The sequence below is a fragment of the Stylophora pistillata genome, chromosome 12, assembly GCF_964205215.1.
Source record: "Stylophora pistillata chromosome 12, jaStyPist1.2, whole genome shotgun sequence".
NCBI classification, from domain to species: domain Eukaryota; kingdom Metazoa; phylum Cnidaria; class Anthozoa; order Scleractinia; family Pocilloporidae; genus Stylophora; species Stylophora pistillata.
In genome coordinates, this window is record NC_142530.1 from 9,375,001 (window position 1) to 9,385,000 (window position 10,000).

The following is a 10,000-nucleotide window of genomic DNA, read 5'->3' on the forward strand; positions in this document are numbered from 1 at the left end:
TGCAGGGACTTCGGAGGAGTCCTTACACCTCTTCCTTAGTAACAGAAGCGATCTCTTTTGAGAAAATAAGAAACAAAAGTGAAACATTTATTTGATTAAAAGACAGGAAAATATGTACAATTCAGAGTGTCTTGATTTCCTCATGATAACTCATGATATCATCATATTGTACAAAATAGTGAGAAGAGTCTTATTACATATATGCCTTATTGACTAAGTGGGAGGCTAAGATTATATCTTATTGGATGCTTTGTAGTGTAGTATCGCTGAGTATTTTAACGAGTTGTGCCGTATTTTGACAAACCCGCATGGGCGAGTCAAACACAAATAAGTTTTTTATGCTGGCTAGAATTTCCAAATCATGTTTACACCTTTTTATTCTCTCATATTTTTTTATAGATGAAATAAAAGTGGGATAGTTTGCCCCGCAAATAGCTAGAAAGCTTATCGTGGCGATGGCAAGACACTGACCTGAATAACATAAACCGTCTAGTATCTAAGGACAAGGAGTCGTTATTTACACAGTCACAGAGTCACACAGAAAAAGCCTTAAGAAGGCATTTAAACTTTGAAGGTGTATCTATGTACCTACTATTTTAGTGATTATGGGGATTTGAATATAATTATCTTATTTTTCTAAGATATCAAATAGCAATTTGCGAAGGACTTTTTTGAAAGCTTTTTTTGGAAGATCCGTTATACAGCTTGGTACTCCGCCGATCCGAGAGAAGGAATTGTTTTGTATTTCTAGTCTCGAACTTTTAACATAAAACTTTCCAGACGTAAACGATCGTGTATTGTATGAATGAATATCAGACGTTTTCTGAAATAGATTTAGTGTTTCCTGGGGCTTTATCATAATTGATATCGTGCATTAGGGTTAATACGGGCCCGTAATAAAGAAAAGTTATCGGAAGCACGTTTGCTTTAAGAAATAAAGGAATTGTATGGTCATGCCAGTCTGCGATTTACAGCAGACGAAGGGCTCTTTTCTAAAGAATAAGAATGTTGTTAAGATAAGTCTTGCATGCCTGATCCCAGGTAGCAAGACTACAGGTTAAACAGGGGTGGATTAGTGACTTATAGATATTCACTAGTATTTGTCGAGGTACAGAGTGGCGTAGCTTTGCAAGTAGCCCAACATTTTTACTAATTTTTGTAACAATAGAATCAATGTGGTATTTCCAAGAGAGAATTCTGATCAGTAAGAACGCCCAGATATTTTATGTAAACTTTAGACTCAAGAGGAACATATTTGTTCTTTTCTTTATCAAAAATGTAGAGTTTTGGTTAGTAAGCCAGTCGCTTTTGGTAAAGATGAAAAATTACAAAGTTGGATTTTTTAGTGTGAGTTTGTTGGCTGTCAACCAGTTAGAAAGGTTTTGTAACTCGTTGTTGACCATTGTTTTAGGGTCTTTCAGACTTTTGTTCGCATACAAAATGTTGGTGTCGTCCGCAAAGAGGTAAAACCTAAATTTATTCGAGCATCTGTGGATGTCGTTGACAGGTAGCAAGTTAATTAATGGTCCAAGAATTGATCCTTGAGGAACACCACATCCAAGGACAGCTTTATCTGAAATACGATGGCCTACTTGCGTTCTTTGCACGCGATTTTTAAGATATGAAGAGAACCAATCATTAATTAATTATTCCACGAAAGCCAGACTGATTGAGTTTATCAAGCAAAATGTCGTGATCGACGGTGTCCAAAGCCTTTTTGAGATCAGTGAATATTCCATAAGATAGCAATCATTGATTCATGTTTGCCTGTATATTGTCAGAAATAATTTCTCTAACACTTGTCGTTTGGTTGGTTGACTCTATTTTAATCTCTTTCTTCAGTCACAAGTTGTTACAACGGGGACTACCTTCTATCTAATATGGAAAACTAGAGTCACCGCTTAGAAAGGTGACACTGCGGATGACATCTCTAAACTGTCAATCTTCTTGTGCATGCATCGCACCATCTCAACTAGCGAATCACGTTAGACTACGTATTACAGTTCTCACATACTGAGTATGCATCTTCGAGTTGTTTGCGCAGTTACAAAATCAATTTCTACGTTAAATTTCTCATATTTACGGTTGAGATCGGCCAGAACAGAAACGAGATTGGTGACATAAAAATTATAACTAACCTTTTGTCAGAGTATTATTTATACCTGAAAGGATGTCTTAAGAGAAAATCACCTTTAAACTTGTTGCATAATAGCATCTTGGTCACAAGAGTTAAAGAAGAAAGGGTGTTCACAAGAACCGCCCCCAAGTTGCTCTGTGCTAGTCGCAAAACCTATTTTGGTTGCGAAACATGAGATGTATCACCTGTTCACACTTTGCGTTACCTCTGGGAACAGGAAGGTGTCGAACGCGACCTATTACCAGGGAGAGTTACTCTTCCTGGACTAACAAATTAATTTAATTAAAAACAGGGCTTATCACGAGTTGCAACTACTGAACAACTGTCTCCATGTCAACCTCACGATCATAACGAGGAAAACGCGATTAAACTCACGAGGTGAACGTGACCAAACTCACAAGAAGAACATGACCAAACTCTACCTTTAAGACAAGACTTCCAAAAAGGAGCAAGAAGTAATCAACCTACCCTTTTTATAATTTCATTAAATGACTTAAAAAACATAATATTTCCATTCCTTTTCCTGACACCAATATAAGGAAACCCTTACGATATTGCAGATAAACTATAGTTGTAATTTTATCATCTAACAATATCATTAACAATGTCTAATATTGCGTGTTGGGTTGAATGACCCTTACGAAAGCCGTATTGTAAGGAATACAAAAGCTCGTGTTTCTTTATGTAGCTCGTCAATCTATTGTAAATTATTTTCTCGAATAGGTGGTTTGCACGTTACGTCATGGCCGCCATGTTGGTCGACCTAAGCAAAAGATATCTCATTAGCTTCTTTTGTTTGTCCACCAGCATTTGTTCCTTTCACCATTGTTACCTGTGTTACTAGAGATTGGTTACAAACCACCTGTACTCTGTTAAAGTTTGAAAGTAAAGAGATAGGTCTGTAGTTGTTTGCGTCAGTATCATCGTCACTCTTAAATACTAGTGTAATTTTAGTAATTTTGAGGTTTGATGGATAAGTCCCTAATCTGATCGATGTATTAAGTATCTCTGAAAGGACAGGAGCTATGACGGTACTCGAACATTTGAATAATTTGGTTGGTGAGGAGTACAAACCATAAGATTTATCATTCGGTACAAGTAATATTTCTGACAGTAATTCATCGGGTAAAACAGGTTGAATAAAAGAAGGATGGAGTTGGAGATTTGCAATTATCAACATTGTCTAGATGATGTTTTCGGGGAGTGAGCAGGTTATTAGCAAGTCTGTTTCTGACTGTTGCAAAGTGTTCATTAATAATATTATGTATCCGCGAGCCTTTCTTAACAATTTTGTTGCGATTGTTGAAATCCTTTAATGCAGATATCACTGTTTTTTTTTTCCGTCGATGTAAAAGTTCATTGATTCCTTGACAGGTTTTTATTTATATTGCCCATATTATTTTCAAAAAACTCATCATAATATCTCCTTTTACTTAAGCGTATCAGTGTACAAATTTTACTTCTGGTGTTTGTACCTAGCATTGTCTCCAGTTGCATATAATTTATTTTTGATGTTAATCGCCGCTTTAATTCCATTAGTTATCCAAGGTTTAGATAGTTGCTTTGCTTTGCTTTGCGATTTGATATTTCTTTCATGGGGGCGTGTTTGTTAACAATTGTATTTTACTTTTTATAAAACGATGAAAACAATTTGTTCACATAATTTGATACATTTGCAATTAATCGATTCCAGTCAACATCAGACAGGTCATCGTTAAAGCGATTAGCAGAGAATCTTAAATAGTCAGGTATTTTTATATTTTTTCTTGTTAAAGTTTATCTTTCGCTAGCGTTGTGATACAGAACCTGGAAAAATGATCACTAATATCAGAAATTATGTTTCCGCTAGCAAGAAGTTTGTCACGATTATTAACGAAGATGTTGTCAATCAGCGTAGCAGAAGTTCTCTGAACGCGTGTCGGTTTATCCACTGTTGGAATATTACAGCTTCGAAGAGAGATTAAAAAATATTGGCTTGTTTGAGATGTTTCATACTTGAGTAGATCTATATTAAAATCACCCATGATATAAACATCCTAGTCATCTGACACAATTTTTCCTATTGTCTTATCTAGATACGTTAGGAAATAATCGGGCGAATCGTGTTGTCGATACATTATTCCACATACAATGTTTTTATGATTAACAAAAGAGATTTCAACCCAGAGGGCTTGGAATGCCTCATTTGAAGTTTTTTCTAGGACATTGTAGATTAGTGGTTGATCAAAAAAAAGGCCAGCGCCTCCAGAGGCCAGTGGCGTTGGCACGTGCTCAAAAACATAGCCACGAATGCTCGGAAGGGCGTTGTTGTCATTAGAATTTCTAATTTTTTGTTTCCGTGACGCCAGTAACATCAAAGTGGAATCTAGTTCGTCTAGTAACAATTCTACATTTTCTAGATTGCAGTTGATTCTCACATTATTGTTATGAAAGATGGAAAAATATACTTAACTGTGTTTTAAGGGAGTTTTTCTTTGAACAGTTTAAAGCTATGCGGAGAAAAATATCGACTTTGGATGTGTTGATTAGGGAGGTTAAACTCCAGTATTCAAATTAGCATCCATATTAGAGTTTAGGCTAAAAATATCTAAATCGTATAAATTGTTTAATTTATCTAAATTACGCCTTAACCACCACTAAACAGAGATGGAGATATTAAACCGTCCATGATGATAGACAGCCAAGTTAACGCTAAAATTAAAGTAGGGTAATTCCCAAAATTTACTGGCCCTTTCATCCGTTTTATTTCCACACAACTTCATTGTGCTCTGATTCTAATCATCATGTCATCATATCATCTAAGAGTACTTGGCTCAATTTTGAGATGCCACTCCTTGCAGGTCTTTTAATGTACTCAGTTTTACAGTGGTTGAGGTATCTGTCTTCCGCAACTAAACGAATCCGTTATTCGCCCAACAGTATTTGTAGCTATTTGCATCCTTGATTTTTTTACTCTCAAATAGTAGCTCTTGCACTCTTGGTGTAAGATGATCATATAGGTTGATGTGGCTAACATCTAACTCGCTACTTAAGCCATATCTTCTGCATTTAAGTTGGACTCTCCTCTCCTGGCTGCCATGACTTTCTCTCTAGCTATCCTACGCACGAATTTGCAAACGAGGGCGTTGGGTCTGTTGGAAGCCACTTGAGATGGCACCCTATGTGCAGTGTCGATGTCTTTCAATGATACCTCTTCAACTCCCAAAGCAGCGAGGAGCGACATATAGAGTTCGGCTGTTTGTTGAAATGCTTCCCGTTCGGCTACAGTTGGTACAACCACGATTTTAATAATGAATTGGTAGCTGTATGCTTCGGAGGCTTCGATAGATTTTCTAATCTGATCGCACAAAGCTGACATTTAGTTAACTCTTGAGATAAGCTCCTGAATTTGTCTCTCAGCTTCCACTTCGAAGCAAACGAAGTCGTCATATTGGCTTGACATAAATTCAATGGAATGCGCTTTTCCAGGTAACAATTTTCGTTCAGCGTGTCGGCCATGTGGCTTTGACAGGTCGTCGGAAACTTTCTGCAGTTTGTTCCTTAGTTCTTCACTTTCATTACGCAAAGCTTGATTTTCCTTTCGTAGTGTGTCGTTACCCGTCATACTGAGTGGTTTTCAGGATATGTAGGTTCAGGATAAGAGAAGAGTTTGTGAGATAGATCGGTACACTTAAAGACACGTCTGCACAGCTCAGTGCACACATCATAGGGGAAGGTATCTGCAGCCGTCTCCGAGCTAACAGCTGGAGCTTCATTCGCATCACTGTATTTACTTCGCTTAACCTCCCGTGAATCAACAACTGAGGTATTCTCCGTGCGCCACCACGACAGTGGAAAAATATCAGCGAATAAACAAAGGATTTGATTTGGATTCCGTTCCACAGGAGTCCTTGCGAGTGCGGAAAGGTTTACATTGGTGAAACATTTGTTTGTAGTGTCGTTATTCAGATACAAAGGGACTGTCTCTCCATTATTGCCAAAGGCTAACACATTACACATATACAATGAAATATATGAAGTTCATATATTTTGTACTGCGGTATTAGATACATATGATGCACGATCCTCGCAGTAGATAGCGCTATTTAAGCAATAGCGAAAATCAGACCTGAAAAAAATCAGGCCTTGTACGGGATTCGAACCACTGACCTCTGCGATACTAGTGCAGTGCTCTACCAATTGAGCTAACAAGCCAACTGGGAGCAGGCCGTGAAGTTGATTCGTAATAAACCCGGGAAAGTGATAAATGAGATACAATGAAATATATGAAGTTCATATATTTTGTATATTTTTTGTATATTTTGTATATTTTTTGTATATTTTTGTATATTTTTTGTATATTTTGTATATTTTTGTATATTTTTTGTATATTTTGTATATTTTTTATTTTTTTGTATATTTTGAAGTTCATATATTTCATATATTTTTTATTGCTTAAATAGCGCTATCTACTGCGAGGATCGTGTATCATATGTATCTAATACCGCAATACAAAATATATGAACTTCATATATTTCATTGTATCTCATTTATCACTTTCCCGGGTTTATTACGAATCAACTTAACGGCCTGCTCCCAGTTGGCTTGTTAGCTCAATTGGTAGAGCGCTGCATTAGTATCGCAGAGGTCAGTGGTTCGAATCCCGTACAAGGCCTGATTTTTTTCAGGTCTGATTTTCGCTATTGCTTAAATAGCGCTATCTACTGCGAGGATCGTGTATCATATGTACATTACACATATATAGAAGTAGAAGAGTTTACTGAGGTAATTTATTTAACAGCATGCAGGCATTTCCAGTACAGTAGGATTACTGCGACTAATACATTTCCTGAATTTAGTGACGAAGTGCTCACCTTTGAACCCATACTAAGCTCGTTGCTAATAATTACAAGACAGGTGCATGTGTAATCAATGCACTGTACGAATAGTCGATTGTTTCAAGATTTATTAACTCCCGATGGGAACCGCGGAATGATATAGAGATATCCTTTGATTAACAACAAAATTTTTAGAGCTATAGAACTGTAACCTATTGTTTTTTAAGAACGAACAAATATTCGAACCAATTTTTTTTCTTGTCTTGACATTTCCCTTGTAACTTATCTTGAAATATCTTTCATTGAAATGCATTAAATTTTTTTTAACTTTTTCAATAATGCCTTTTTCGGTAATGATCACATATAAAGGTAATGATTTAAATCTTCCAACTGAAACCTTCTATATCCTGGTTAAAAAAAAAATTAAAATCTACAGTTAATTTGAAATACAAGAATTATCACAGCTTTCGAAACTTTAACTGCTTTTTGACTACATTGTATTCTCCTTCACAATAATGCCACAAAGAGCTGGAAAGCATCGATTACATAACACCAAGTTTACTATGTATAGAGATGACACATGAAATATTATCTGTTATTTTCAGTAACTGCATGCTCAAATCCGTCATATTGATTCCAGAATTTTAAAATGGATGTACCATTGTCTCCGAATGACGGCATCTTCAATTGTAGTAAGGAGGCAGTGACAGAGCACGAAATACTACAGAGGGAAGGACCACTTCTTAGAGGGAGTATGCTGGGCTCTAACCAAAGCCTAAACCTTTATCAGTTCAGCAGGGAGGAGGGAGACTTTTTCCAACCTTAGAGCTCATGGACGAGAAAGCGTTTTTCTGATTAATTCTTTCACAGATTGTCTCACTTCTCTGATCTTCCAGCAGTAAAGGAACGGGTTTAGAGCTGAATTTGAGTGAACTAAAGTCGCTGCAAATTGTCTGAGCACTGCAATAGACACTGACCGTCCACTATAGGTCCACAAAGCTGTAGTTATAACATATGGAAGATAACAAAAAACTACTGCTAACTGCAGCCACATTACACCGGACACTCCTTTTCTGTATCGAGAAATGTTCAGTGGCTCTGAACTTGTGCTGCTTGACTGCTCAGACTGGACAATGTTGCTGCGTACTTGAATTTCATGGCGGCGGAGTTTCCTGAAAATCAGTGTGTAAGACAAAACTGAGGTTACGATACAGACAGGTATCAATATATGGCTGTACCAAGTTGTTATGCGAGCATTATGTACGTGCAACACGGAGCATACCGTACACAAAATCCAGACCACAAGAACGATCGCTCGTGCCCTGTTCAGAGTTACAATATGTTTATATCTCAGTCCCAATGATAAGGCAAGAAGTCTGTCCACGCTTATTGCAGTCAATATCGACAAAGATACGCTACAAATAAGGTAACCCGCAATGATGCCCACGAAAAATGTGTTGTAGCAGTCATCCCATCGCTTTCTCACCGCGGATATCCAGAAGGTGATCGTTAGAGGCTCAGAAATTACACCAACGAGGAGATCAGTGGTAGCCAGGGATCGGAGAAACAGTTTGGAGGGTGCGTGAAGAGATTTCTCTTTGTGAAGGGCAATCAAGATCAGAATATTCCCCAGAGATGAACAAATGGCTAGTAGGAAATTGAACACCGAAAGAAATATCAGATAGCCGTGAATTCCTGCAGTTAACTCCTGAGAGCAAAACAACCGCTCGAAAGCTACCACCTCTTCACCTTCAGTGATATTTTGATAAACCGTCATGATTTTAGAAAAGGAAATGACTTAATGAGTTTGTGAAAACTCATCTGGACTTATATATCACCATTAGCTATCTGCTTATTGGTGGGGGGCATTGGTTCTATTGGAAACCGAAAAAATAATTCAAAACCGAAAAACCGGAAAAAAGGTACGATCTAAAACATGTCATAAACAACTTACTTTCAACTCCACTCCTTATGGAATTTTAATTATAGACGTCCATGCATTTTGAAGAAGGAAAATCAAAAAGAGATTCTCCTTTCAAACCACTGTAGATTATTTGTCTTGGATCCACCGTAGAATATTTCAGAAAACATCAACATCGGAAGTTCCATTTGTACTGAGGAAACAGCTGCTTGTTTGTCGTATTAGAAGTCGTAATTTCAATGTCCTAAAACAGTTTTTGAATTTATTATATGTGTAATGAAACTGACACAAATCCAGACAGTTTTAGCCTCCGTGGCGGTTGAAACCAAATGAGAGCAAACATTTCATAATATCGATGGAGTAACTTTCAACCTATCATTCGGAATAGAGTCCGGGACTCCCGGAACCTTTTAGATACAAAAGTTAGTCAATTATTTTACTCCCAAGCACACGCTTGTGCCAAGCATTAAAGCTTTTATATTGGCAATGCCCGACTGATAGTTTTGTCATTTTTATTTCGAAACCAGTCCTATTAGTTTCAGGAAACATTACTTTTCATAATTTATTTCTTCAACAAACTTATGTTGATTCCAGTTTTTTTGGCATACTTGAAGAGATATTTGATCGTGAAGTTCGAAGTCGGGTCTTATAGTTCGGGCCATTGACTGACATCTGTTGTCGTTGACTGACATCTCGCCAACCAGCGGAAGTCATCATGAAATTAAAGTGAAGGGAAGATTGAAGCAAAGTTGAGCGCTGCTGATATAAGGGTAACATACATTTCATCACTTCCTTAGTGATGTCTTCTTAGACGTTTCGATCATTAGCCCTTCATGAGAGCCAATGACAAAGGACTTACACTTGAAACGTCACCTTTAGAAACTCTCTACGGTAGCCTATTTACATTATTAACACAGTTGATAAAATCAAGTTAACCGTGTAAACCCCCCTCCCCACCGACGCAGCAGTACGATTTACCCTCTCTAAACCGTCATGATTTTAGAAACAGAAATGACTTAATTAATGAGCTTGTGAATACTCATTTGGAATTATATATCACTGTGAGCTAACTGCTTATTGGTGGGGGGGGGGGGGGGGGGGGCATTGGTTCTATTGGAAACAAAA

The 10,000-nt window shown here is 37.3% G+C and overlaps 2 protein-coding genes across 4 annotated transcripts in view; one reads left to right on the forward strand and one right to left on the reverse strand.

Moving 5' to 3' along the window:
• LOC111328539 (RNA polymerase II-associated protein 1-like) overlaps positions 1–916 on the forward strand; it is a 10,367-nt gene extending 9,451 nt beyond the window's left edge. For all 3 annotated transcript variants that reach the window (XR_015994292.1, XR_015994293.1, XM_088741991.1), the window contains one exon: positions 1–916. This exon is cut by the window's left edge. The gene's annotated coding sequence lies outside the window, so the exon portion shown is untranslated.
• Positions 917–7,067: 6,151 nt separating this feature from the next.
• On the reverse strand, positions 7,068–8,779 carry LOC111328542 (adenosine receptor A2a-like). Its single transcript, XM_022933004.2, has one exon. It carries the CDS (start codon positions 8,729–8,731, stop codon positions 7,784–7,786), a length of 948 nt encoding a protein of 315 aa, XP_022788739.1. The 5' UTR covers positions 8,732–8,779; the 3' UTR covers positions 7,068–7,783.
• Positions 8,780–10,000: the final 1,221 nt, after the last annotated feature.

What these genes read in the sequence shown, in the direction of transcription:
- LOC111328542 (XM_022933004.2), bottom strand. Translation starts at nt 8,731, where the DNA reads ATGACGGTTTATCAAAATATCACTGAAGGTGAAGAGGTGGTAGCTTTC.